We start from the raw sequence: 27,307 nt of genomic DNA on the forward strand, positions 1-27,307 counted from the left end.
ACCGGAGATTTGATGATACCTACATAGCTCTCTCGCCATGTGGCCAGGCTCGCGGCCGCTGAGGCTGTTCAAGCGCTCGCCGGCCCTTCGATTGACGTGTGCGAGTCGGATAGGCTGGATTGCGCAGCAAAGCCGGGTACTGACGACAACTTCACGATGGCGGCAGGAGGCTCAATCGCAGGCAGAAGCCGAAGCTGTCAAGGCGATTCCATACAGCGAATTGACTATTGGCGTTCCGACTGAAGTCCGGAGCGGCGAGAAGCGTGTGGCCATCACGCCAACAAATGCCGCTTTGCTACTCAAAAAAGGCTTCAAAGAAGTTCTAATCGAGCATGGAGCCGGCTTCCAGGCGGAGTTTCCGGCTCACGCGTACGAAGAAGCTGGCGCTACGCTGGTCAATGCCAGTCGTGTCTGGACCGACAGCAACATTGTACTCAAGATCCGGCCACCGAGACTACGAAGCACGACTCTCTCGCCTAACAATTTCATCGAAGGCTTCCGTGAGGGAGGCGTGATCATATCGATGCTTCAGCCGAATCTGGATCGCAACAAGCCGATCATTGATACCTATGCTAAGAAAGGACTGACGAGCTTTGCTATGGATATGATTCCGCGAATTACCAGAGCGCAGAGTTTCGATGTGCTGTCGTCCATGGCCAACATCGCTGGTTACAAGGCTGTATTGGAAGCTTCGAACCACTTCGGACGATACATGACTGGCCAGACGACCGCAGCAGGCAAAGTGCCACCTTGCAAGGTTCTGGTCATTGGCGCTGGTGTAGCAGGTCTCAGTGCTATTGCTACAGCACGACGAATGGGCGCTATTGTACGCGGCTTTGATACTCGCTCAGCAGCTCGCGAACAGGTGCAGTCGCTAGGAGCCGAATTTATCGAAGTAGAAATCAAGGAAGAAGGCTCAGGTGGCGGCGGGTACGCCAAAGTCATGTCCAAGGAGTTCATCGATGCAGAGATGAAGCTCTTCATGCAGCAAGCGAAAGAGGTCGACATCATCATCACGACTGCACTCATTCCTGGCCGACCCGCACCAACACTCATCACCGAAGAGATGGTGGCGAACATGAAACCTGGGTCAGTCGTTGTCGACTTGGCTGCTGAGGCAGGAGGCAACTGTGAGATTACTGTGCCTGGCCAGCTTTCACATCACAAGGGTGTCACAGTCATTGGGTATACGGATCTGCCTTCTCGTCTCGCGACCCAGTCGTCGACGTTGTTCTCCAACAACATCACGAAGTTCCTCCTTTCCATGGCGCCAAAGGAGAAACACTTTGGTGTTGACATGAACGATGAAGTCGTCCGGCGGTCTATTGTGACCCACAACGGCGAGATCATACCTGCGCTACCCCCTCTCGCTCCTCCACCTGCGCCTGCGAAGAAGGAAGAGGTCAAGGAGGCGGAAGTTGTGGCCTTGACGCCATGGCAGAAAGCCACTCGAGAAGTCACTACCGTCACTGGCGCCATGGGCTCCGCATTGGCACTCGGCAAGCTCACGGGTCCAGTATTTATGGCCAACGCCTTCACCTTCTCCCTAGCTGGCATGATCGGGTACCGAGTCGTATGGGGCGTTGCTCCGGCCCTCCACAGCCCGTTGATGTCTGTCACTAACGCCATCTCTGGTATGGTCGGTATTGGCGGCTTCTTCATTATGGGCGGCGGCTACCTACCTCAGACATTGCCACAGACCCTCGGTGCACTGTCCGTTTTGTTGGCCTTCGTCAACGTCTCTGGAGGTTTCGTCATCACCAAGCGCATGCTGGACATGTTCAGACGTCCGACAGACCCGCCGGAATACCCATGGCTGTACGCAGTCCCAGGTGTACTTTTCGGCGGTGGCTATCTTGCCGCTGCGAGCACTGGTATGGCTGGCTTGGTGCAAGCTGGCTACCTCGTTAGCAGTCTGTTGTGTATCGGCTCCTTGAGCGGCCTTGGATCGCAGGCAACTGCCAGGACTGGCAACTTGCTCGGTATTCTAGGTGTCGGGTCCGGTGTGCTTGCATCTTTGACAGCAGTCGGTTTCGACCCGGCAACACTCATTCAGTGCCTTGCAGTCGCTGGTATCGGTAGTGGTATTGGTGGCCTCATCGGCCGTCGCATTACAGCCACCGAACTCCCGCAAATGGTCGCTGCTCTGCATTCAGTTGTGGGACTTGCAGCGGTGCTCACCAGCATTGGATCGGTCATGGCCGCCATCAACCACATTGACATGCTCCACATGGTCACTGGGTATCTCGGTGTGCTCATCGGTGGCGTGACCTTTACCGGCTCCATCATCGCCTTCATGAAACTCGCCGGCCGCATGTCGTCCCGCCCACAAATCGTGCCCGGTCGCCACTTCACCAACGGCGGCATGCTCGTTGCCAACGTCGCGACCATGGGCGCCTTCCTCACCCTCGCACCTGGCGCCCCAGTAGTCGCCGCAACCTGCCTAACCGCCAATGCGGCCCTTAGCTTCGCCAAAGGTCTCACAACCACCTCAGCCATCGGCGGCGCAGACATGCCCGTCGTCATCACCGTCCTCAACGCCTACTCCGGCTTCGCTTTGGTAGCGGAGGGCTTCATGCTCAACTCTCCTATCCTCACGACCGTCGGCTCCCTCATCGGCGTCAGCGGCTCCATCCTCTCTTACATCATGTGCGTCGCCATGAACCGCAGCCTCACGAACGTTCTCTTCGGCGGCATCGCCGCGCCTGCGACAACATCGTACGAAATCAAAGGCGAGATGACCAAGACGACCATTGACGAGACCGTTGAGACCTTGAAGAACGCGCAGAAAGTCGTCATCGTCGTTGGATACGGGATGGCGGTCGCGAAGGCGCAGTACCCAATCGCGGATATGGTGGCGGATCTGAGGTCGCAGGGGATAGAGGTCAAGTTTGCGATCCATCCTGTTGCTGGACGCATGCCTGGGCAGTGCAATGTCTTGCTTGCGGAGGCGAGTGTGCCGTATGATATCGTGTTGGAGATGGATGAGATCAACGAGGAGGGCTTCGATGATGTCGATGTCACTCTAGTGATCGGGGCGAATGACACCGTCAACCCTATTGCAATGCAGAAGGACAGGTAAGTGCTGATCCTCTCTTGGCGGCCTTGTGGGAGTCGTGCTGATGATTTTGCAGTCCCATCGCCGGCATGCCCATCATCGAGGCCTACAAGAGCAAGCAGGTCATTGTAATGAAGCGTGGTGCGGGTTCTGGATACGCTGACGTGCCAAACCCATTATTCACAAGCGATAATACCAAGATGCTGTTCGGAGATGCGAAGAGTTCTTGCGACGCAATCAAGGCTGCGTTGGGGGCGAAGTAGAGGAGCTGCATTGCTTTGCGTTCGCGATCGCCGGAGGACTGTAGATAGGTTGCTGCATCTAGAACGAATCGTTGCCAACAAGCTCACTCGAGATGGCGAAAAGCAGCGTGCCGTGCTCTTGCGGCGAGTCGTCGTTCTCGAGCAGGTGTAAGATTCATCTACCAACCTGCTCTGCGATGATTACAGCTCGCTTCCTGCGCCTCGCGAGAAGCATATCATACATGCCGCCCAGCCTCCACCATAATTTTCAGACACCCATGTCCTCCTCTATTCCCGAAGACCAAAGACTAGGTCCACCAACCGTCCCTCCCCTTCCTCCTCCTCTTCCACCATCATCCCCGTCCCCATCCTCTCCCAAGCCTGTCATATTTCTACACCTGCTCAGCCCCCCACCCAGCATCCGCATCCCGCATATTCGCCGGCGGCTCAATGCTCGGCACAAACTCCAGCGCCACGTACGCGACGCCCGTGAGCCCGATGAGCGAGCCGCACGCGTACTTCCACCAGTGGTCGCCCATGACGATGCAGCCGACGAAGAGGTAGAAGACGCCGCGGCCGATGAAGGAGAACATGAAGGAGGCGTAGCGGGCGACTTGAGGGGGGATCTGGAATTCTGGATAGTGTGTTAGGAGGGTGCCCGGGGGCAGGGGAGGGGGAGGGGGAGGGGTTACCTAGGAGGCCGGTTGCTGGAAGGTAGGTTAGCGAGTTTTGGCAATAGGAGGGGAGAGGAGGCGTACCGAGACCGAATATTATCACGTAGACTCCCACGATGACATTTTGTCTGTCCCTTTGCGTCAATGGCTGTTCCCTAAAATCTCCTGGCTGCGCGCGAAGGCTCGTTGTAAGGATAGCTTACACTCCAATGGTCGGGAAGAACTGTCCAATGCCTCCCAGGACCATAAACACACCGACCGCGAGGTTCACGATGCGGCTGCGCGGTTGTCAGTACAGGCGCACAGTAATTTAGCCAGGCAGCTCTTTTAGAAGCTCGGGGGTGTCGCGTGGGTTTACTGACAAGATGTCGCTGAAGTCCATGATGGGCAGAGATCTGGTATATGGGTCGCGGGAGGTGTAGGAGTCGTTTGGACTAGAGTTGAGGTGGATTGAGGTGGTTGTGGGTGGTCGAGAGTAAAGTGAAGTGCTGGTAAAGGGAGTTGGCAGCTTCAATCAAGGGACGTCAAAGTCCGCCAAAAGCTCGGACCGATTGGGCACTTCGCGCTGGCAACCAAGGCTGCACAATTAATGCCTGTCGTATGTGCGAAGATGGTCAAAGGCAGCCATATACTCGTTCGCAAACTTTATCCTAAGACGCTACGTCGTATGCATTTTGATCACAGCCTCGCACGTTCCTGCAAAGCCTCCTTGACCAGCTTCTCAACCGCCGCAGCACACCCATACGACGTCTGATATCCATACCCTCCGTGCCCATAGTTATGCACCACAGGCACACCCTCGATGACCTCCTTCTCCACCCGGATACTACCCTCCCGCATCGGCCTCAACCCAACACCATGCCGGACAACACTCAGCGCCTCAATGCCCTTCCCTGCAGGCACCAGCTCCGGACACAGATCCACAGCGCGCTTCATTATGCGAGTGGCGAGGTTTGGATCAGGCTGGCTCTCCCAGTTACCCTTCTGCATGCAGCCGCCTAATATACAGCCTCCACCTGCTGCGCGGGACATGATGTATGTCGCCTCGTCCGGGCCGTCGTCGGTGCCGGAGGCAGAGCACATGTAGCCTGGATCGCTGCGGACGACGACGATCTGGCCGCGGCCGGGGTAGAGTGCTTTGTCTTCTACGCCGCCGAGGGCGTGGGAGGAGAGGCCGGTGCAATTGATGACCAGATCTGCACGCTTGCCGGAATGGTGCATGCTCGCTGCATGGACAATGTGAGTGGCGATGCCTCGACGGAGCTTGACGCCGTGTTTGAGGCACCGAGAGGCGAGCCAGGGGAGGTAGAGTGAGGTGTTAATGCATACGGAAGTGAATGATGTTCCTCCGTCCATGCCGGCTGGAACGTCTGCTTTGGTCATGACTTTGAACTGGTGAAAGGTCAAAATGTGTGCTGTGACAAAGGATGAGTACGTACGTTGGGTACGACGTCTTTGAACCATGCGTCTTCCCGCATCAGCTCAGCAAACCAGTCCCCGGTTGCAGAGCCGACGTCTTTCGATCTTCGGAACAGCTTTGTTGCTATGGAAGTCAGAACACGTGCTGGGTGCCGAGACAAGCTAACTTACGCTGAAAGTGAATACCAGCCTCTGGAGCATCATGGGCCAGTCTGCTCAGCTCTGGCCACGAGTCTCGCTCATATTCAGCGGCGTGCGTTCCATGCTTTCCAAAGCTACAGTCACTCGTCAATAACTATATGACTCAAGCTGTGGCTCGTTGAAATGACTGAATCTACATCTGCACCGTCGCCAATATCGAGATGGGAGTCATTGAACGTACGGCTGATAGTTCGCACCCGCCCAGGGCGAAGCATATTCTATGTCGTAGTCGCCGGGCATGTGTTTTGCAACAATCGTGATGTTGTAGTTGCCAATTCGTGCGAGCTGAAGAGCCGTTGTGAGGCCAGACACGCCTGCTCTGTGGTGAAGTCAGCGAGTGAGCCAGAAGTCGTCTGAAGTCATGCACAAACCCAAGGACAACGATGTTTGACATCTTCACCGGTCTTTCACGTGAAGCGTCTGAGATGAAGGCAAGCTGCTCCTTCTGAGCACTTCTTGAAGTGGCAAGCAACTATCTTGTCCTTTGATATGGCTGCATTGTACGGAGTATCAGATCTGGGCTTTCTAGAAGCGTTTCTTCGTACCAACCAACTTACTACAGATAGGTAAGCTCCTCTTCATAAACTCAAGTAGTTATACCAGAACCCTATAGACGAAAAGGTCACGCATCACCATCAGACGAGCAGCGATAGCACCTGTCGATATGCGGTTGAGTCATATGGGTTACCTCTCACTGCATGCGCAGGCCGTCACGCTTCTTTTGAGTGCAGCAGCGCTAAAACCTTATTGAAGGTGAAAGACGAACTCACATGAGGTGAAGTCGCGGTAACTGCCTATATAATTTGCTGCTGCCATCGGGATTGGTATAAACTCGACACACCACTTTTCACCACTGTCAAGAACACACGACAAGAAAACAACCCCATCCGCACCACCGACGTCGTTTGTTGATTCAAACTGCGAGCCACTGCAGTCAGGGTCGAAGCTCGGAAGAAGAAGTGAGCGGTCGGTGACGCTGTCTCTCGGTGAGTGCTCGTCCGGTCTAAACCGCAACAGGCATTCCCTCTCGTCTGCACGGCTGGCACAGAAAAGGGCAGCGGCCTGCTTGCTTGCTTGTCTTTCATATGCGTGTGCTGCCCTTTGCTGCTGTTGCTCTGCACGAGGCCAGGCTCCAAACACGGGCAGATGCACATTCACTCATGACTTCCACTAACGCTCCTCCAGTTTCGACACGTTCACTAAGGAGGAGAAGAAGAGGCAATGTTGGCCTCTGAGGAGTTCCCCCTGCTGTCGAGCCTGGGCTTGTATGCCGCGAACATTGTCGGCGATGGTAAGTGATTTCACCTATTCCACTGATCACATGGTCTCGTAAGACTACAGATGAAGGTCTTGTAATGTACTAAAAAGTCCTCAGGCAACTGTCTCTTCAACGCACTGTCGGACCAGATCTACGGAGATCAGAATCAGCACTCCGCCATCCGTGCTCGCGTGATCGAGTACATGCGTGAGCATGGAGACTACTACAAGCAGTTCATCGACGTGAACCCTGGCGGTGGGATCCGTCGCAATCCCAAGAGGAAGAATGCCGGGGCGTACTCGTCACCGGCGAACTACGTCCCTCCATCCGCCGACGAGATCGACCGTGTGTTCCAAAGCCACCTTCAGACGATGGCACGAGGAGGAGTGTACGGTGACAACATGGAGATTTCCGCCTTCTCCTCTGCGTTTAGCATCGATGTCAAGATCTATCAGAGAGACTTCGCGTACATGATCTCAGGGAGCGGTGACGGGGTGCAGAGGCAGGTAGCTCACATTGCATACCACACGTGGGAGCACTACTCGTCGATCCGCAACCTTGACGGACCTCACAACGGCATGCCCAATGTCAGCCCAAAGGTGCTGTCAGTCGAAGAGGAGCAGAAACAGAAGGAGAGGCTGGCAACAACCACACCCGTGATGCCATGGATGATCGACGTGGTGTCCAAGTCGCTGCCATTCCTGGCCGACAAACCCACCATCAAACGTCAGCTGGAGGCAGCGAAAGGAGATGTTGACCTGGCAGTCTCAAACATGCTGGACGCGGAGGAGAACGGCAGCGCCTCGTCACAGCAGGAGAGCTCCAGTGTGGAACGAGACCACGACAGCGACGACGATGCGAGCTACGCTCCCAACAAGAAGCAGGATCGCCGCATGAGTCGAGCCACCAAAGCTCACCGCCCACGCAGCCTCGAAAGCAAACACGCCCTCTCCCAGCTCGCAACGTACGACGGCAGCCAGGAGTCTTTTGGCAGCGGTGACTCCGAGTCCTCCAGCATACCCGAATCATCCCAACAATCCAACACCACCCTACCAACCGACACCGAAGACATCAACACCGAAGACATCAACACCGAAGACATCAACACCGACGCCAGCACCACCGCTTCTCGATCCCAATCTCCCGCTCGCCCGACGATCAAGCTAAAGCTCATCCCACCTAAGCACCCCGACCCGTCACCACGCGTCGGCAAAACCTCACAACGCCAGCCAGGTCCCCGCTCTACTGCTCGTGAACGCAAGGACTTTAAGAAGCAGGCACAGAAGGCCGCCCGAAAGGAACGCCAGCAGCTTGCTGCCAAGGGTGACACTCGCAGTGGGAGTCCGTCAGCTCCTGGACTGGCCTACAGACAGAAGGGCATGACACAGACGCCGCCGGTGGAGACACTGCGGACGCTGTACATCTGACCTGACTGCCGGCGGCAGCTGGAACGAACGATTACGCAAGACATCCCTATACCTGTTTTGACGGACTTTTGTCTGGGTGGGCAAATTGCGAGAGATACCCCATTCTGTTCATGCAGCCTTTTGCGACGGCGATGGGCAGGAATTCTTTACAAGAGCAAAGCATAGCGTGGCTTGGTTGAATCGGCATAGCATTGGCGTAGCATGGGAAACTGGGCGAGGCTTTTTGAGCAGAGCGATGAGTGCGAGCAATGAATGGCAGGTTGGTGCTCTGAAGTGCTCAGGCACCGGTCTTTTTACGAAGCAGGAGGTGCGATGGCATGAACGGCATAGACTCTTGGTAGAACATGCGCAACTGCAATGAGAGCATGGCGGCGACGCTGATGCCGAATAACATATTCATGCTGCCTTCTTCCCACCTCTCTCGTTCTCCCGTTCAAAGTCTCTACCCTGATATGTCCATGCCTGCCTTCCTTCGTAATTCTGTCGCTGTGCAAAGCATTCGCCCTTGGTATCTATAAGTCGGTCGCTATCAACATCCACATTTACTCCTTCCATATCAATTCTTCTCCCCCCTAGCTTTTGGCATTCATCACATTCACGCCCCCATCCGCCAGCCCAAAATACACTGCCACCGGTTTCTGCCCACCCTTCCCCTTCACCTCCGTCGACGCCACCTCATCCCCATTCTGTCCATGAAACAATCCCACCTCCAACACCCCATTGATCTCCTTGATCCGCTTCGCCAACGTATCAACATCCCACACCCCATCCTTCCCCCCTCCATCCTGTCCCTTCTCCACATCCGTCCGGGTAAGCAGCTGCTTAAACGGCGCATCAATAATATAGAAACTCTGATCCGTCTGGATCGGCCCCGTCTTGCTCAGACTATGCTCCCGTAGCTGCGGGGACATGGACCCCATCGCCTTCAACGCCTCCATCACACTCTTGTACGCTATCGGCGCCACTTCGATGGGGATACTCGGCCATTGCGTCAGCAGTCTGCGCTGCGCTTTGCGGTAGTCGGCGATGCAGACGAACTTCCTACTCCGGCACGCGACTAATTTCTCCTGGAACAGACACGCTCCGCCGCCCTTGATACAGTTCAACTCGTCATCCACCTCATCCGCGCCGTCGAAACAGACATCCATCATTGCATCCGCGGGCAAGGAGTCAAAGGCCAACGGGATGAGCCCAGCGGCTTCGATGACTTTTTTGCTATTCCAGCCCGTCGGGATGAACCAGTTCATGTGTCCCGCTTGGGGCGGGTTTTGTGCGAGGTGGGCTTTGATGGCTTCGACGCCGTAGACGATGGTGCTGCCGGACCCGATGCCGATGAAGGTCATGTTGCTGGTGAAGTGGTCGGAGACGGCTTGGAAGGCGGCTTTGCGCTTGGCGGCCTCGATGGTCTCGAGGTCCGGGGGTTGGATTTGCGTGGTGGATGAGGTGGCCATGGTGTGGGTGGGTGTCTGGGTCCTGGGCGAGGGCACGGAAGATTTCTTGAAGGGGGCGGCGGTCGGTTTCCTGGTCGCTGTGCTGCTCAGAGAGTGTACAGAGGCTTTTCTTTCTGATAGCGACTTCCAATGGCTGGTCCGGCTAATATGGTGGGACCTGGATGCGGGTGACGAAACAGAGCATAGGCGTTGTGCTGCGGCTTCACGGTCGTGTCAGTCTCGTAATCCTTCTTGTGCCTTGGTAGAGGTGTTGTTCACCCAGTCTCATCAGGCTTCATTCATCTGTATGGAAGTTTGAGGAGGAAGTTCTGGATGACTGCTCTCGTCTCGCGCTTCACCTCAGCATTCGGTAATCGCGTGGGCCAGCAGCCACACTCCGCCAACTGCTGCCCCGCAGAGTGTGGCGTTCCGTCCTTGGACCCTGACGTCGCCAAACGCCTTTCGAGCTTCGGACTTTCGCGATTGTGATACACATTTCCATCATCGCACAACATGGCGGCAGGTCAAGCAGAGCCTCCGCCGTTGCAGAGTCTTCCCACCGCGAAGGAGAAGAAGTATGACAGGCAGCTTCGTGAGTACCACAGCCCACTCTGGAGAAGACAGATGCTGACCACTCACAAGGACTCTGGGGAGCCAGCGGGCAAGTAGCTTTGGAAGAAACACATCTTCTCCTGATCAACTCGTCGCCTGGTGTCACCTCTGTCGAGACCCTCAAGAACCTCGTCTTGCCTGGAGTTGGCCAGTTCAGCATACTCGACCCCGCTGTTGTCTCCGAAGCAGATTTGGGCGTCAACTTCTTCCTCGAAGATGAGTCGCTCGGCAAGTTTCGTGCGGATGAGACGGTGCGGTTGTTGATGGAGTTGAATCCTGATGTGAAAGGGCATGCGATCAGAGAGGTGAAAGCGACACCCTACAGCGGGTCATCGCAGACTGGAGCTAACATGGTTACAGCCACTCGAGACCTTCATCGCAAAGGACAAAGTCTTTACTCCTTACACTCTCGTCCTCGTCGCCGCACCCATCGATTCGAACATACTCGCCACAATACGCCAACATGCCGAAGGATTGCAAATACCGCTCTTCTACGTCCACTCCGTCGGCTACCACTCACACTTCTCCATCCAACTTCCACCCGCCTTTCCGATCGTCGACACCCATCCCGACCCAACCGCGACTACCGACCTGAGGATACTCAAGCCATGGCCAGCATTGCACGAGTTCGCGCAAGAAAAGACGCATGCCATGGACAAGATGAGCGGCCATGACAAAGCTCACATACCCTACATCTGCCTCCTACTCCACTACCTCGACCAATGGCGGAACGACCACAACGGCATGGTGCCAGATTCATACAAGCAGAAGCAGGAGTTCCGGGACAGCTACGTGCGGAAAGGAAGCCCAGATGAGGAGAACTTCGACGAGGCGTGCGCCGCAGTGCTAAAGTCACTGAACCCACCTACAGCTTCATCTTCCGTGCGCGACATCCTCAACGCGCCTGAAGCAATGGAGCTCACGGCGAAATCACCACCTTTCTGGTTCATTGCGAGTGGTATCCGCCAGTTCTACGCGAAGCACGGCGAGCTGCCACTACCAGGAGCCGTACCAGATATGAAGGCACAGTCAGCAGACTACATCAAACTCCAGAACATCTACAAGACCAAAGCGAGAGAAGACTGCGCTGAAGTGGTCGCTACCGTCCGAGCCCTCGAGAAGTCATCTGGTCGTGGACCCAAGCTTGCAATCGACGAAAAAGAGATCGAGAACTTCTGCAAAGGCGCCGCGCACATCCACCTCGTTCGCGGCCGACCACTACAGGTCGTCCAAGCCGGTACACCCGTCAAGTTCGCTGACCGTGCAAAAGCGATGCTCTTCGAGCTCACGAACCCAGAAAGCCTGATCGGACAATATACCGCCTTCCTCGCTTGGGATGAATTCGTGGCGACCCACTCCACCACCTCCTCAGAGATCGGTGGCGAAGGCCTCCGCGTCCCCGGCAACAACGACGCCGACTTTGAAACCGACAAAGAGAAGCTCGTCGGCATCGCGCACAAGATCGTGGACGGCGTGATCAACGAAGCCGGCGACCGTATCGAGGATCCAGAGTACAGCGAGATCAAAGCCGGGATCGAGAAGGTTTGTGTCGAGCTTGTGAGGGCTGGGGGAGGCGAGTTGCATAATATTGCGAGTCTGACGGGTGGGTTGATTGCGCAGGAGGTGATTAAGGTGATTACGCGGCAGTATGTGCCGGTGGATAATACGTGTCTGTTTGACGGGGTAGGGTCGAGGGGGTATGTCTTGAGGGTGTGAAGCGGGAGAATCGTGATGACGGCGTTTTAGCTGGGAGTTACAACGCATACAGCGGGCAATATGGGCGCATTTGCTGGCGTTCAGCCATGATTGACGACTTCATGGCTGGCTGGGTATACAGCAGGCAATCTTCCTCGCTGGGAGGACTCCATGACAAGGAATGTTATGGAATACAGCTCCGCCTGAACTAGGTGCTCTACTGCAAACGGTCCGTTCGAGACGCGCTGCCTGCAGTAGCCTCACTCCAACCTTACCTTGGGAGATATGTTGTTTGTGGTTGTCTCACGTGAAAGAGATTCAATGCATTCGTTTCTCGTTCCTGGCGTTTGGGCGAATCATCGACTTTACAGTCAGAAATTAAAGTGGGGAGCAAGCCGTGCCCAATCACAGCACACATATAGGTAATCCACGTGGAAGGCCTCCTTGGAGGAAACATGCGACAAACGACCTTGACTCAACACACGGTTGAGTCTTGGTCTTTCTCGAAACGCAAAACGCTGTCGCAGACGTTCGAGACCAACGCAAGAATACTCTACCCGGAGGACGGTACTTTACAGGGTTTACAGGTTGCCAACGGACTTTCGCCATCGCAGTTGCCTGCACTCAACCACATCGGCCGAGCAGCGTCAGCGGAGGAGTTATCAGATCGGCTTGCATACACCTCCACCTCCGCACCGCTCGGAGGAAGTCCTCGCTGCCAATCTGCCTCTGTTTCACCCTTGGCGCTGGAGTCCAGTACCATATGCATCGATAACACCTACCGAGCCCCGGACTAAGATGGCGCAGACCGACGAAGGAAGACCGGCCGCGGAGCCTCCAGCGCCTCCATCTAGCTTACCCACCCAAATGAACAGAGAGCCATCGCAACAGGAACTCGAAGTCGCCCAGCAGCTTATTGAGCATTCTCAAGGCGTACCCAGTCATCAACCGGCGCGCGAATCTCATGCTTTTGCTGCTGTGAACTCCGAGTACGCTCAGCGTGGCGAAAGCGAACAGCGGGAGGATGGTGTGCAGGAGGCACATCACGATCTTGGAGAGAGTTTGCGAGCCTACAATATGGGTCAGAGGTACCCTAGTCCGTCGAGTGTCCAGCTTCCCCAGCCAGAGGCTCAACAGCGGCCGCCGCCACCTGCGACTACGCCGGGTGGACAGATGTGCAGGTATGAAGTGACTCTGATCCAAGTTGGAATCGAAGCTAACGTCAGCATAGCAACTGCGGCACGATTCATACACCATTATGGAGAAGATCACCTACTGGCGCCGTGATCTGCAACGCCTGTGGACTCTACTACAAGGCGCGGAACCAGATGCGACCAGTCGCGTTGAAGCGCGGCAGTGCAGCTCCCGCCCAACAACCTGAAGGCCAGGCGCACGATAGAAACACGCCGCCTAGCTCAGTCCAGGGTGGCGCAACTTACGTATCGGTCGACCAAAGCACAGCTGGTACCTGTCCTGGCGGTGGCCGCTGCAACGGCACCGGAGGTCACGAAGGATGCAGTGGCTGCCCTGCATACAACAATCGCATCTCAAAGACAGCACAGTTCGCTCTCCAGCAGGCAGACGGAGGCGCCCAGACTGTGGGCAACGGCGCAACTCCACCTCAACAGGCAACACCGGCCCCTTCACAAGCCACGAATGTGGTCATCGCGTGTCAAAATTGCGGCACTACCATCACACCCCTCTGGCGACGAGACGAAGCTGGTCACACCATCTGCAACGCATGCGGTCTCTACCACAAACTCCACGGCTCCCACCGCCCCGTCGGCATGAAGAAGGCAGAGATCAAACGTCGAAAACGCGTCGTGCCAGCGAACGTACAGCAACAGCACAATCCACAGAACAGTCCGTACCAGAGCGACATGACAGATGACGACCAAGCATATCCTTCAGACTCACAGTCATCGATACCGCATTCAGCGCCTACAGCACAGATGCACGACAACGCCCCCTATCAGCGACCACCATCCGGGCCCATACCTGTCGACTTTACAGATTCGTTTCGCGCTATTAACGCCCCGCGACCTTATCCGTCCGAGTCTGCAGTGCCGCGGAAACGTTCTTTCTCAGCCAGTGCTCCAGGCGGCGAAGACTACCCCTACCGCCATGCGCAGAACAAACGGACCCCGCCGCGAGATGAAAACATTGATCCCACCTTGAACGGATCATCAGCAGAGTCTATGTCGAAAGATGCGAAACGCGCCGAGCTCCAGCGAGAAGCCGAGGAGTATCGGAGAAGGATGGAGGAGACGCAGAGGCAGCTTGCTGAGCTTGGCGATTAAGCAAGGCAGCTGATCTGTTTTACGACATGATTCAAATGTTGATGAATCGAAGACCAAGTGTATCAGTATAGAGACCTAGCTCATCCGCACTGATGCGTCAGGCATACGTCCAAGGCTGTATGCTATGTTGAAGTATTCTAAGCCGTGATCTATCTCTATATTCATCGCAGTCTTAAAAATCAAACAACAAGCAAGGGGAACAGGCAGAAGTAGCGCTGAGTTCAGCCGGCGTTGCCATTGAGACCAACGTTGCCCTTCTGATACTCCTCGTAGCCTAGCCTCGCTGCCTCGTGGACGGTCGTCTTGCCCTCGACGATCAACTTGACCTTCTCCAGGATCGTGGACCAGTCTTCGAAGACGGTGAAGGGGACGTCTTGCTTGACGCAATAGCGGATGAGATCTATTGACATGTCAGAAACAGATTCGGAAGGGCTATTTGTTAAGATGGGACCTACCGTGGCCTTTCTTCGCGAACAGCAGATCGGTTTCCTGCGCGGCGGAGAGATCTGACACGCCATCTCCGGCATAGAACATTGTTGGTCGCTGGTCCGCAGGTAGCTGGGCGTAGGGTCGGATGGTGAGGCTCTTGTCGTGGCCGAAGCCACTATTGCAGCTATTAGTCGCCACCAAACTACCATCTGCAGGAAGTTCAAACTTACGAATCATCATGGTACTTAATCGTCCACCCCCCTTCCTGATCAATCGACTTCCCCGGCAACGCCATCACCTCGTTAGACACAATATCCATCATGACATGATCCTTCCCGACCAAATTCTTCAAAATCGCCCGAATAATCGGCTCCATCCCACTACTCACCACCACCGTCGGGATCCCCATACTATTCGCCCACTGGAAGTACTCATTGAAATACGGATCCAGCTTGATGTTCTCAACCAGATAATCAATGCATTCCGGGAAAGGCTTGTTGACCGAATCGATCATCTCCTGGAAGCTGTCGCGGAAGGTCTTCTTTCCGTCCAGTACGTCCCGATTGCCTTGCTTGCGCAGCTCGGTGCCGAAGCCGATGTTGTCTGTCTGGTTTGTTGGTTAAACTTGTTTTTAGTAAGGAGGAATAAGGGGGAAAGGGGGCTTACCATGTAGTCGTTGCTGTCTTTCAAGGTGATTGTGCCGTCGAAGTCGGTGAAGAAGATGAAGCGGGGGTTGGGGAAGGGCCAGTTCATGGCTTTGAGGTGGGAGGTGGAGGCCATGATGTCTTGTTGTGTCCAGTGTTGTGCGGCAAGAGAAGGGGTTTGTATGTTGGTTTCTTCTTGAAGTTGAGATGTGCTTTCAGACATTTTTCGGTGAGCCGCAATCGCCCGGCTAATCTGGCGACTGCCTCATACGGAAGGCGCATGGGCCAGCTCATGCCCGAGGCTCGCCGCAACTTGCTTCTATCGTGCTGGCATTGAGCTTCTGAGTAGACGACAGCTATGACCTCGACCCTTGGCCTTGCAGCTGCTCGAGCGTTCAGGTCACATCAGAAGAGCCCAGATGTTGCCGCGATAACGTTTCAGGTGTTGCGTCCGCAGCGCTCGGGACAGAAATGGACTTGCTCGGACTGCCGCTCTGCGATACGGCAGCAGGCTTTCTCGAAGACGACTGGGAGAGATAGTGGACCTGGGATAAGGCAGTTCACAACATCTCGCATACTCCGCGATGAACCTCGAAAGCCCATACAAGACATTCCCACTTCCTCACAACCCACGCCCACGCCGAACGACTCTCCAATAGCGAACCACGAGTCTCTCCCCTCCACGACAGACCGCCGGCGCTCGCAACTAACCAAACGACTCACCCAAATCACCGACTCCATCCTCGCCCGCGCCTCCATCGCCGGCCAGCACATCAACGCCTACACCGGCACCGACTACTCCGGCATCGAGGCTCTCCGCTCGCGCATTGCCGCCCAGGAAGAAGCCGTGCGCTCCAAAATATCTACCGTAGACTCCGCACGCACCCATCACCAAGAGGCGCACGCGGAACAAGGCTCCGCGCAAAAAGAGATCGTCGGACTGCTGGAGCGGAAGTCCTCGTGGTCCCCAACAGATCTCGAGCGGTACATGAGCCTTGTGCGTTCCGAGCATACCAATGAGCAGGCAGTACAGCTTGCGCGAGATGGGCTGGCGGATGCGGAAAGGGATTTGGAGAGCGCCAGGAGTTTGTTGGAGAGGTTGGAGCGGAAGCAGTATCATGAAGAGCAGATCTGGAGTGATACTATTAGGAGGAATAGTACGTGGGTGACGTTTGGGCTGATGGGTGTTAATATTGTCTTGCTGTTGGCGCAGATTGCCATTTTTGAGCCGTACAGGAGGAGGAAGATCGTGAAGGAGGTGAAGAAGGTTATGGATGAGAGCTCCGTAACAGCCGGGACTGGCGCAGTAGTTGAAGAGGTGGAGAGGCAGATTGATGATGTCGTGCAGCCGCAGGCAGTGAACCCTGAGGCTATTGAGGAGTCTGCTCCGCCGGAAGCTGTGACCGGCGAGCCGTCTATGGAAGATGCGACGTTGGCATCGCAGGATGTTGGAGAGGCACCGTTGGCGGCCGGCGAAGTGCTGCCTCAGGAGGCTGCCGATGCTCCTGAAACATCTTCCATCCCGCCGCCATTGCCGCCGAAGCGGCTCGATACGTGGTCTGCCTTGTGGGAAAGCTACGTCGAAAGCTTCCAGGACTTATTCAGCGAGCGAATCGTTCAGCTGAAGAAGGTCGACGTGACGACCACAGCCCTGCAGGGCGCCGCGACTGGCGTTGCAGCCATGGGCTTGCTCTTCGTAGTCTTCCGGCCTCGATGACCCTGATATAGACACGAAATGTATCCAATTATCAAGCAGTGGCTGGGTCATTGAAACTCGCCAAACTCTCCGTCGTCGAACCCTAGCTCTTGAGCTGTCTTCCCACTTGCAGCCGGAGGAGGGGCAACAGATGGCCCATCATTCTGCGCTTTCGCTGTAGACCCAGGTGGCGGCGCTATCGAGAATAGTGCAGCACTCTCATCCTTGCCAGTCGCACTCCCGCCATCCTCTTCCGATCGTCTAGCCCCTCGATTGCCCACCTGTATATGGATCTTCTCGCCCTCCTTCAGACTCCAATCCTTACCCTCCTCCACCTCTGCCTTCCCGCCCTTCCCTTCACCCTTCTCAAACCCAAGCACCTTCCTCATCTCCGCCAACGCAATGTTAAAATCCAACGCCTCCCCTCTCTCCTCGAACCCAATCCCCAGCGTCGCCTTCATGCCTCCCTCACCCACAACTCTCACAGCAAAGAACCTCGAACTGTCATTCGCTTGCTGCACTACAGCGGGACTCGTATAAGGTGCTGCGGCGAAGAGGTCGCCTGACTTGGGGTCTTCGAGCACGATGTCGGCTTTGAGCGTGTTGGAGAGGGAGGTCTCGATTACGCGGAGGCGGGCGGTGAAGATTTCCTGCGCGGTGGGCTGGGTTGGCGAGGTCCAGGACGAGGCGCTGAAGCCGCGGGTTGATGTTAGGGGTGGGATGGTGTAGACTCGGACGGCGGAGGTTAGGTGGACGATGCGTTGTATGGCGGAGTCAGGGAGGGGTTGGTTGGTTGCTGGGTCGGTGGGCATGGTGTGTGATCTATGTGTCGTGCTTCTCGACAGGTCGAGGAGGAAGTCGATGTGGTGTGTGTAGGAGTGAGCTGAGTGAGAGTGAGCTCCATGTCCGCGGGAATGCCCACGTGGAAGCCACAATTCGACGCCACATCTGGACCCCTGCTGCTGCGGGGCAGATCCTCAAATCTTTCTCGTAGATCGAGAACAACCACACCTCCAGCTGCAGTATCAGATCTCGAACAGCAATAATGGCCGCCGACAACCAAGTCAAGCCATTGCGTGACACCCTCACAAACGAGTCTGCGGCCCTCGCAGCCCGCTTCCGCGCGCTCTTCTCCCTCAAGCACCTCGCCTCTCAACAGCCTGCCACATCACAAACGATCCCCGCAATCGAGGCCATTGCTGCAGCTTTCACGTCGCCCTCTGCACTCTTGAAGCATGAGCTCGCGTACTGTCTTGGCCAATCAGGCAATGAAGCGGCGATACCACATTTGAGGGCGGTGATAGAGGACAGGCAGGAGGATGCAATGTGCAGACATGAAGCAGCGGAGGCACTCGGTGCGCTCGGTGATAGTGGAAGCTTGGGCTTGCTCAAGGAGCGATGGCAGGACAAGGACGAAGAAGAGGTGGTAAGAGAGACTTGTGAGATCGCCGTCGCGAGGATCGAGTGGGCGAATTCGAAGGGAAGGACAGTTGAGGAGTTGAAGCAAAGCGATTTTGCGTCGATAGACCCCGCGCCACCTCTTCCGCTACAGCAGTCGCAGCCATCGATACCCGACCTCCAACAGACGCTTCTCGACACCTCGCTCAAGCTCTTCCAGCGCTACCGAGCCATGTTCGCGCTCCGCGACCTCGCCTCCCCACCTGATCTTCCGACCGCCAAACCAGCCATCCTGGCGCTTGCACAAGGCTTCAAGGACCCTTCGGCGCTCTTCCGGCATGAAATTGCATTTGTGTTCGGCCAGCTCTCACACCCGGCTTCGATACCCAGTCTAGTGGAGACACTCAGCGACACGAAGGAAGCAAGTATGGTTCGCCATGAGGCCGCGGAGGCGCTCGGTAGCCTCGGCGAGGAGGAGGGTGTTGAAGACGTGCTGAAGAAATTTCTCAACGACCCGGAGCAAGTCGTTCGGGAGAGCATTGTCGTTGCGCTGGATATGGCCGACTTCGAGCGCAGTGGTGGGATGGAGTATGCGACCGTTCCCGCGGCTCAGGAGGTTGCTGTCGCGTAGTAATCATCCGCGCAGACGTCGTTAGGGCATAGCGTAGGCGTTTGAGAAAACCAATCTCAATATCCACCTTCAATTGTTCGTATTCCACTTATGCCCGCACTTCGGACACGTATAAAAGATCGTACTCCCCTCGTCCGCGCCTCTCAATTGTCTCTCGTGGTACCGTACCTCCTCCGCGCCGCAATTCTCGCACGTCTGATTGATCGTCGCCTCCGTCTGCATCTCCTCTTCGCTCATATCCTGCACATCCGATCGTAGCCTTGTTCGTAGTGATGACGGAAAGGCAGAGGGTTTGGAGTGGGTGACGACGACCTTGGAGGAGGTGTCTTTGTTGGATGTGCCGCAGATGTCGCAGAGGAGGTGGGCGGCGCGGCCAGTGTTGGGTTCGAGGAGGTTGCCGCAGGCGGTGCAGAAGACGAGGGAGCCGATTGCTGCCATTTCGTTGGCCTCGTGATCGCGATCTGGAAGATCAAGTGACTTCAGAAGATCATGTGTCAATTGATGGATTGAAGGACGTGTGCTCCTCTGGTGAAGCGCAGATCGGAGAATTTGGGATGGCAGCTTCCTTTCCGGGACGTGATGGCCTGCAGCACTAGCGCGGGATCGACAGACGCGGGGCGCGTTAACTTCTGGGGGCCTTGGCGACCTATCGAGAGACCTCTTCTCATCAAACACCATCGTAACACGACTGCCACAACCGCTTGAGCCTTACCGGAGTATGCTGGATCTGCTCAGAACGAGCTGATGCAATGGAGGGATAGCCGCTAGCGATTGCAGACCTACAGCGCCACCGCTACCACCGCTATCACCAGCGGCCTCCTCCGCTCGTCCTCCGCCGTGCAAACACCATCTCAAGGCGATGGCAACCGGCTCTACGACCTTTGCGCACACCTTACTGTCGGAGGACTGCCCGAGATGAACGGTTCCTGGCAGCCGAATGGCCAAACGGCGAGCCGCAATGGCCAGCCGCAAGACAATGTTCCCAGGCCACGCATGCCCATCGTCCAAGAAGCCCTCCCGTACACTCCGCTGAGTTCCATCATTCCGTTCAGCCCAAGTACGCCCCGCCCTTCACCCAAAGTCACCTTACGTCATGGCTTGCTACACGTGACGGGGTGACCTTCTGATGTGAGCTAATATTCACGCCTAGATGTAATACCTCCACCACTCGCTCTTCCAACCGACGCTCCTTCGCTCTTCACAAACCTCAACGAAGCTCAAACTGGTCGGGATTTACTTCAACGACTAAGTTCTGGAGCTACAAGCGCTGAAATCGCTTCGAAGCAGTGCCGGCAGACTCTCGACGATGTGCAAAGGTTGCTAGATCCTGGTACCTTGACGGACTACCACTTCAAGAGTCGCAAAAATTTCCTAGCACCGCCGGCAAACGGAACAAGACCAGCGTTGAAGCTGTCCACAGCGAAACTCACTCCGTTCGCCAAGATGGCGCTCGATCAGGCCGACATTCCGTTCCGATACCTCACGCCGGAGTCTCCAGAGCTGAAGCCAGCGAAGCCTGCGGCTACCCCGATCCCGGCGCTACAGCCACAGCAGGTCTTGCAGAATGGATATCAGACAGCACCCTCCTCTCAGCAACGTACGACTCACGCTGTGGTCGTCCCGAACAGCATCACCCCAGTAGAACGTGCGCAGTACCAATACATCCCGGCCTCCGACGCTGCTAGCGGTGCACATAGCTCGTCTGCCAATAGGGTCAGCATCTCTCAACAACAGAAGGGAGATCAGGCGGTGCAGAACCTTCAAAATCTGCTGGGCGAGATCTTTCAAGCGGAAGATGCCCTGGAGCCCGACACATCTGGAGCTATCTCGACCATTGCTGCCGAGTTCTTTACTGCCAGCGATGTCGATGGCTGTCCTACACCATTCCTGCAACATCCGATCCAGATCAAGCTGGTTTCTGCAGTGCAAAAGGCTGCAGTGTGTGGGCGCCTGGACAATCTAGAAGTCGAACATCTATCTCGCGTGCAGAGGCTCTGTGAGCGTCCCATGGCAGCACTAGATTCTCTGTCCTTGTCAGTTGGCGACGAATGGTCCGATCAAGACGTCGAAGAGTGGCTATCGAGACTGAAATCGGCATGCAGCGGCCTGGCGGCCATGCGGACTTTGATGTTCATCATGGCTGAACTGGCGCACAACAAAGAGCTGCAGTCTGAAGACTACCTCCGCGTCATCCTCGATGGCCTCAAAGCTGTGGTTGAAGATTTTATCACAGGGGTGGTGCAAGAACCTGCTGCTTTACGGGAGCGCATCCGGGGCGAGAAGGAAGCGCCGCCAGTGAATCCAAAGTTCGTAGTTTTGTCTGGCAATTCAGAAGAAGTGCGCTCAGTCTTGACCGCCGCCACAAAGAGTATGCGGGCACTGGGCGATCTTTTGGTGAAGACCGAACTGGACGAGACCGCGATTTCTAGCGTTGAGGCTCTTTGCAAATCAGTCATCTTTGCAGAAAATGCAAGCACCGAGAAGGACTCTGCCATTGGGATACAAAGATTCGAAGAGTTGCGCAGGTGTGCTATGGATGTGCTAGCAAAGGTCTTCACAAAATACGACAACCAACGCAGATACATTTTTGACGAGATCCTGATGTCCTTGGAGAGACTGCCTGCGACCAAGCAGAGTGCTCGCCAGTACCGACCGACCGACGCCAAGCCCATCCAATTGCTCTCTGCGCTGCTGATGCGTCTGATTCAGACAAGCGCTACTAAGAGTAGTGAGGCTCTGAAGCTGCGCACCACTAACCCGCGTGATGAGGCTGACAGCGAAGAAGAGAGTGCGTCTGAGCAAGAGTCGGACGAAGAGGGCTCGGACGAGATAACAGTGTCGCGGAAGAAGCACACGGGAGGCAGCGGTAGTCTGCTATCCATCACCGCCCCTCTTCATGAGGCTGCTCAGCGCAACGCAAGCTATGTTGTCAACATGCTTATCCAGCGCGCCCTCTCGACGTCGAAGTCTAGCGAGGAGCCATACCGGAAGCTGCTCGACATCTTCACCGCCGACTTCCTCAATTGCCTTGGCTTGCCGGACTGGCCTGCCGCTGAGTTGCTGTTGCGCACACTCACGATGCGCATGATCGGTATCATCAACGAGGAGTCCAGCACCGCCCCGCAACGGACCTTTGCTCTCGAATTGTTGGGCAACATGGGCTCAGGCATCTTGGAGCTGCAGATCGCTGCGCGCAACGCCGCAAGTGCCGCCGATGTCAACGAGTCGCCTGCTGTCCCTCCGTTGCGGGACATGGTGGCTCAGCTCGAGACTGCCGGGCTCGACTCATCTTCAGCCTTGTCATACCATGGACCGCATCATATCGTTGTCCAGTACATCGACGAGCGCAGCGCGAACAAGAACGACGCGCAGCTGATAACCGCCAAGGGCTATCACCTCATGCAGTGGGCCCATCTCCTGGTTGGCGGTCGTGAAGGCTCAGCAGAGTCTGAGTCCAACCTGGCATCCCACGAATCGAGAGATCTTCGGTCCAAGCTGAGGAAGATGCTCACAGATCCCCATTTGTCTGAAGACGACCAGGGGACTTACCACATGACCACGCCTACCAGCAAATTGGCCGCCATGGTGATTACCTTGAACTCTGCCTTCTGCCGGGCGTTCAACAAGATGTTCTACATCCTCTTGACGGCAATGAGCAGCGAGCAGTCGAGCTCCACGGTCAAGAGCCGCAGCCTGAAGAGCATCGTTACGCTACTTGAGAAGGACGCGACTCTGCTTGAGCGGAATGCTTCTGTCTTCCAACACATTGTCCGCTGTGTGGGAGACAACTCGCCCCTCGTGCGAGACTCTGCGCTGAGCCTCATCGAGAAGTGCATCTCTCTTCGACCGGCCCTAGGCTCGAACGTCGTGAGTACAATCATCCTTCGTACCAGAGATGGCGCGATCGGTGTCCGCAAGCGAGCCATGAAGATGCTCAAGGAGATCTACTTGCGCAACGAATCGACCAACGTCCGCTCAGCCATTGCAAACGCTATCATCGCTCGCATTGAGGATGCAGAAGAGAGTGTTGTGGAGATTGCACGCACGACCATGGAGGAGATCTGGTTTCACTCGCTGTACGCCATGAAGATGGAAGGCGAAGGAGCCATCAAAGCGAAGCTGGCCTACACGGCCCATGCAGCTCTATTCATCAAGACTGTCGAGTACGATGACAACGCGCTCAGTATCCTGGAAGCCTTGCTCAAGCGCCTGCTCACCAGATCGAAGCTGGCAGAAGCGAACGGGAGAGTGTGCCGCACGCTCATCGCTGTGTTGTTCGACGGGATCATTGACACCAGCGACATACCTGGTTCGCCCTCGCAGAGTGGCATTCTACGCTCGTTGACGGTCTTTGCCAGGGCCAGTCCGCAGCTGTTCACGTCTACTCAGCTTCAACGCCTGGAGCCGTACACGCAGAACCTCAACAGCAGCGATGACCTGGATGTCTACCGCTCTGTCGTCATCATCTTACGCTACGTCCTGCCGCACAGGAGCGTCATGAACCGGGACGTTCTGACTCAATTGCATCGGACACTGCTCAAGAGTGTCACCAAATTGCAGAAGGCGGAGCTCAACGAAGCTGTGCCTTGTCTCTGGACAATCAGCGGCTTGATTGGCGAGACTCATCTAATCGCAAACTTCGTCATCTCCGTCCTGGAAAAGATTGCGTCTGTAAGCATCGCAGAGCTCGCCACGGATGAGAAGAAGGCTACGACTGTGTTCAGACTGGCGAGAATTGCTGGCGAGTTCGGCAATGCATGCGACCTTGACAGCTTTCTGGCCGACTTCACGAAGAAGTTCGTCAAGTACAAGGGGCATTCTGTCGCTGACCTTATGGTCGAGACTCTGTGTCCCTTCACCAGCCCGAAGTGCCCGTTAGTAGTTCGAGAGGTTGCATTGGAGGCTATCTGCTCGGTCGCACAGGCGTGGCCTAAGCTGTTCACGAGGAAAGACATCGAGAATGCTTTCGACACGGTGTTTAGGGAACACCTGCCGGAACTCGAAAAGGTTCTTCTTGACGGACTGGAAGCTTTCTTCGTCGCGCAAGAGACTCCGGAGCCTGGCGAGGATGGACATGAGCTTGGTACCGGCGTCGCCAGCGGCTCCGACCGCCTCAGCAAGACCTACGTCGCCTCAGACCAAGATGGTGCCGCGATTGCGATGGCTCAGCGCTTCATCTCCCAGATCATCAGCATTGCCGTCTCATCCCGCGCCGAACAAGCATTCGTGGCGGCGAGGCTTGTTGTTAGTATCAACAAGCAAGGCATGGTGCATCCGAAAGACAGTGTGCCTGTACTTGTGGCCCTTGAGACTTGCCCAGACAAGGATGTTTCCAACGCTGCGTTCAAAGAGCATAAGTCACAACATGCGAAGCACGAGAGCATCTACGACAAGGAGTACATGCGTGCTGTACAGCGGACCTTTGAGTACCAGCAGAAGGTTATCGGGGACGCGGCTGGCTTCCAGGGCTCGCCGTCGACCGCGAAGATGCACATGACATGGGAGGTCCTGAAAGGTGCGAAGGCGACGGTACGGAGGAAGTTCTTGACAAATATGGCGCAGAAACTGGACTTCGATCCTACCAAAGCTGCTCTGGCGCAGCATCTCGGGTTTGCACGCTTTTGTTTGCAGAATCTGGCCTTCTTCGAGTACGACCGTGTGGACGACTTACTGCCACTGCTGGCTGCACTCGACAAGCTCTTCGCTGGTACAGGCTCCACCGTCGCCCAGGCTATCGAGAGCGAAGTGCTCAAGATGGGTGTCGAAGGCTTGACCGTGCCGGGCAGCCAGCCCAACGGAACCTCTGATGCCATGCCGCCAACCATGGCCGTCGACCTCGACCCGCAGCGACTTCATCAGCTGGCTGTCTCGTCGCAAATCCTCACGCTGGCCCACGAGACGCGCTCGTTCTTGATCCGCATCTGGAACATGCAGAAGCACTTGACGAAGACGAAACAGCAGAAGGACAAGGACACGAATAAGGCTCCAACCCGCTCCACGAGCGCGCCTACATTTACTGACGCCTTTATCAGGCGTGTCGCCGACGTCGGCAGGCCGCTCAGCACCGAAGACGAGTGTCACGCCATGTGCAGCGCCTTCGCCGAACTGCACTCAGTCGACAACGAGGTCAAGGCCGCATCTGAGGGCGAGGCCGACGACGCGGAGCTGGCGAACGGGTACGACACGCCGAGCGATCGCAGCAAGAAGAGCCCTTCCTTGCCGCCGGCGAGCGGTGGTGGAAAAGGCAGGAAGAGGAAGTTGTCAAATGCAGGTACTACGCCGAGAAAGCGAGGACGTCCGAGTATGGGTGGGAAGAGGAAGAGTGGTTCTGCTAGGGTGGGGGATGACGAAGATGCTGGGTGGGATTGAGTTGCTTGTTAAGATACCCCATTTGCTGGAGAGGAAGATGCATGATTGCTTGACTTGAGTATATTTAGCGTTGGCGCTGGAGGGACACCGTAGCTGAGACTACATATGGGCTCTGCAATGGGCATTGAACATCAGGTAGCTGTGGTATTGGCTGCTCATTTTGCTCCTGACTGTGGCCTTTCACACCCTATGATACTCTGTCACTGTGTCTTGACCTACCGCGTGCGCCTTGGCGGGCTGCTTGCCCTCCGTGCCACATAACACAGCTTCTGTTTGCGCTGGACAACACCTTTGAGCTCGTCTCGCCCGTCCATCACCAAAGTCATAATGGAACCGTGGAGCTTGCTCCTGACCTTGAGCTTTCTCCTTTCAACTCTCAGTCCGGCGATCGGCTGGTCCTACTTTTTCCCAGAGCCCGCTTTCGGCATCGAATTCACCTTGGATCACGTTGTCGCCTCTGTCTCCCTCCCCAATAAATCGACCTACGGCCTTGCAAAGGTCCACGGCGGAGAGGCCTACCGGTCGCTTATGCGTCGGAGTCTTGAGCTCTGTCACAATGTCTCCTTGACGCAGGCACTTCCGTTGAAGCAGCTACGCAGCTCCTGGCTACGTGCTCGAGAAGAAGAAGACGCACGACAAGCGCGCCGGGCTCCTCGGTCAAGGGAAAACTTCTCTGTGTGACTCTTTCCGCGTCAACGTCCTTCGCAGATCGGTGCGCGAGCGACATAGCACGAATCTGCCTGTGCCCTCGGGCAGCGACGAGTTTGGAGGTGACGCCGACGTGAAGATCCTCGAGCGGTCGGTCGGTCGGTTGAAGGACGCGATAGAGCTGGAGATGCTCGACAAATTCGGTGTAAAGGAGTATGATCTTTTCCCGTGGTCGTACACCAGAATCGTCGCTCCGGACTTCTTCTTCACCGCGTTGGCGCCACAGACGGACAAGAGCATCCAACCGGAAAAGAATGTGAGCTGGATCGAGTACTTCCCCAAAGACGAGGAGCTACTTTGGTACTCTTCCATCGCCCGGAAGCTCTCGGTAGCGGTCTACCGCAACACCTTTCGTCAAAGCGGGTCACCGAGGTGGCTGGTCGTATCCACATCAAGGCCGCCGCAGTCACAGCTTCGTCCTGGGCGACGTTATCCCAGACGAGGCAAGATCACTGCATCTCTCCAGAAGGACACGGACAGGACGGGTTAAAAGGAGCCTGCGAACCAGCATTACACTCACCCACAAGCATTGTCGTCGGCCTTAACAACGCTACTCTCTCGCTTTGGCTGGATGGTTCACCCGGCTTGCGGACTCCCTGGAGCACCTTTCCGAACCTCGGCGGGCACGCCCTGCTCAGTCGCGCGAAGAGTGACATAGATCATCACTGGGACGAAGTCGTCTCCAAGATCGACTCCTTTGGCGAGCGCACTGATGGCGCCGTGGACTTGATCTTGAGTGGAGAATCCTGGTCCGAGCAGACGTTCGAAGGCTTCAAGAGTAGACTCAACATGGGCGAACGGAAGGTCAACATAGCGAACGTGGTCCGCCAGCCTGATGATTTTGCTGCGAGTAAGCGGGCAGCGAGATTGGGACGGGATGATCTGGATGCCCACACGGTTCCTGAAAGTCCCTTGGTGTATGGCGATGAGCTATAGGCTCAGTCCTTCTATACTGTGAGAACTCGATAGTTTTTCCGGTCAGCATTGGTTTCTATCAAACATTGTAATGAAGTCAGGGATGTGGTGTTGTAGTTGCTTGAGGTACGGTTCTGCTATCCAGCTACTCGCATAGACTTGTCGGACATGTTACCAGTAGATTCGCCTCGACTCTCAACA

The 27,307-nt window shown here is 56.0% G+C and overlaps 13 protein-coding genes across 13 annotated transcripts; 8 read left to right on the plus strand and 5 right to left on the minus strand.

Annotated features, from left to right (window-relative positions):
• Positions 1–37: 37 nt before the first annotated feature.
• On the plus strand, positions 38–3,321 carry LTR77_009161 (uncharacterized protein; the record flags this gene model as incomplete). The annotated part of the gene is made up of 2 exons (XM_064806390.1): positions 38–3,078; positions 3,135–3,321. 2 exons carry the CDS (start codon positions 38–40, stop codon positions 3,319–3,321), a joined length of 3,228 nt encoding a protein of 1,075 aa, XP_064655207.1.
• A 371-nt stretch (positions 3,322–3,692) lies between these two features.
• On the minus strand, positions 3,693–4,356 carry LTR77_009162 (uncharacterized protein; the record flags this gene model as incomplete). Its single annotated transcript, XM_064806391.1, has 4 exons — positions 3,693–3,934; positions 4,059–4,102; positions 4,178–4,252; positions 4,337–4,356. 4 exons carry the CDS (start codon positions 4,354–4,356, stop codon positions 3,693–3,695), a joined length of 381 nt encoding a protein of 126 aa, XP_064655208.1.
• A 296-nt stretch (positions 4,357–4,652) lies between these two features.
• Positions 4,653–5,834, minus strand: DAO1_2 (D-amino acid oxidase; the record flags this gene model as incomplete). Its single annotated transcript, XM_064806392.1, has 4 exons — positions 4,653–5,366; positions 5,414–5,517; positions 5,565–5,668; positions 5,776–5,834. 4 exons carry the CDS (start codon positions 5,832–5,834, stop codon positions 4,653–4,655), a joined length of 981 nt encoding a protein of 326 aa, XP_064655209.1.
• A 981-nt stretch (positions 5,835–6,815) lies between these two features.
• On the plus strand, positions 6,816–8,279 carry LTR77_009164 (uncharacterized protein; the record flags this gene model as incomplete). The annotated part of the gene is made up of 2 exons (XM_064806393.1): positions 6,816–6,885; positions 6,970–8,279. The coding sequence occupies 2 exons, from the start codon at positions 6,816–6,818 to the stop codon at positions 8,277–8,279; spliced, it is 1,380 nt and encodes a 459-aa protein (XP_064655210.1).
• Positions 8,280–8,675: 396 nt separating this feature from the next.
• RKI1 (ribose-5-phosphate isomerase rki1) lies at positions 8,676–9,730 on the minus strand (the record flags this gene model as incomplete). Its single annotated transcript, XM_064806394.1, has 2 exons — positions 8,676–8,791; positions 8,926–9,730. 2 exons carry the CDS (start codon positions 9,728–9,730, stop codon positions 8,676–8,678), a joined length of 921 nt encoding a protein of 306 aa, XP_064655211.1.
• A 492-nt stretch (positions 9,731–10,222) lies between these two features.
• On the plus strand, positions 10,223–12,037 carry LTR77_009166 (uncharacterized protein; the record flags this gene model as incomplete). The annotated part of the gene is made up of 3 exons (XM_064806395.1): positions 10,223–10,301; positions 10,352–10,626; positions 10,682–12,037. 3 exons carry the CDS (start codon positions 10,223–10,225, stop codon positions 12,035–12,037), a joined length of 1,710 nt encoding a protein of 569 aa, XP_064655212.1.
• Positions 12,038–12,814: 777 nt separating this feature from the next.
• On the plus strand, positions 12,815–14,316 carry SFU1 (GATA type transcriptional activator of nitrogen-regulated proteins; the record flags this gene model as incomplete). Its single annotated transcript, XM_064806396.1, has 2 exons — positions 12,815–13,197; positions 13,248–14,316. 2 exons carry the CDS (start codon positions 12,815–12,817, stop codon positions 14,314–14,316), a joined length of 1,452 nt encoding a protein of 483 aa, XP_064655213.1.
• A 221-nt stretch (positions 14,317–14,537) lies between these two features.
• LTR77_009168 (uncharacterized protein) lies at positions 14,538–15,612 on the minus strand (the record flags this gene model as incomplete). The annotated part of the gene is made up of 4 exons (XM_064806397.1): positions 14,538–14,716; positions 14,772–14,920; positions 14,976–15,352; positions 15,412–15,612. 4 exons carry the CDS (start codon positions 15,610–15,612, stop codon positions 14,538–14,540), a joined length of 906 nt encoding a protein of 301 aa, XP_064655214.1.
• A 135-nt stretch (positions 15,613–15,747) lies between these two features.
• On the plus strand, positions 15,748–17,106 carry SHE9 (sensitivity to high expression protein she9; the record flags this gene model as incomplete). Its single annotated transcript, XM_064806398.1, has 1 exon — positions 15,748–17,106. One exon carries the CDS (start codon positions 15,748–15,750, stop codon positions 17,104–17,106), a length of 1,359 nt encoding a protein of 452 aa, XP_064655215.1.
• Positions 17,107–17,153: 47 nt separating this feature from the next.
• LTR77_009170 (uncharacterized protein) lies at positions 17,154–17,897 on the minus strand (the record flags this gene model as incomplete). The annotated part of the gene is made up of 1 exon (XM_064806399.1): positions 17,154–17,897. One exon carries the CDS (start codon positions 17,895–17,897, stop codon positions 17,154–17,156), a length of 744 nt encoding a protein of 247 aa, XP_064655216.1.
• Positions 17,898–18,130: 233 nt separating this feature from the next.
• On the plus strand, positions 18,131–19,591 carry LIA1 (deoxyhypusine hydroxylase; the record flags this gene model as incomplete). The annotated part of the gene is made up of 2 exons (XM_064806400.1): positions 18,131–19,071; positions 19,402–19,591. 2 exons carry the CDS (start codon positions 18,131–18,133, stop codon positions 19,589–19,591), a joined length of 1,131 nt encoding a protein of 376 aa, XP_064655217.1.
• Positions 19,592–20,029: 438 nt separating this feature from the next.
• On the plus strand, positions 20,030–25,483 carry SCC2 (Sister chromatid cohesion protein 2; the record flags this gene model as incomplete). Its single annotated transcript, XM_064806401.1, has 2 exons — positions 20,030–20,171; positions 20,265–25,483. The coding sequence occupies 2 exons, from the start codon at positions 20,030–20,032 to the stop codon at positions 25,481–25,483; spliced, it is 5,361 nt and encodes a 1,786-aa protein (XP_064655218.1).
• Positions 25,484–25,810: 327 nt separating this feature from the next.
• On the plus strand, positions 25,811–27,127 carry LTR77_009173 (uncharacterized protein; the record flags this gene model as incomplete). Its single annotated transcript, XM_064806402.1, has 3 exons — positions 25,811–26,160; positions 26,192–26,519; positions 26,552–27,127. The coding sequence occupies 3 exons, from the start codon at positions 25,811–25,813 to the stop codon at positions 27,125–27,127; spliced, it is 1,254 nt and encodes a 417-aa protein (XP_064655219.1).
• Positions 27,128–27,307: the final 180 nt, after the last annotated feature.

Source organism: Saxophila tyrrhenica (assembly GCF_035928015.1).
Source record: "Saxophila tyrrhenica strain CCFEE 5935 chromosome Unknown scaffold_17, whole genome shotgun sequence".
NCBI lineage: Eukaryota > Fungi > Ascomycota > Dothideomycetes > Mycosphaerellales > Extremaceae > Saxophila > Saxophila tyrrhenica.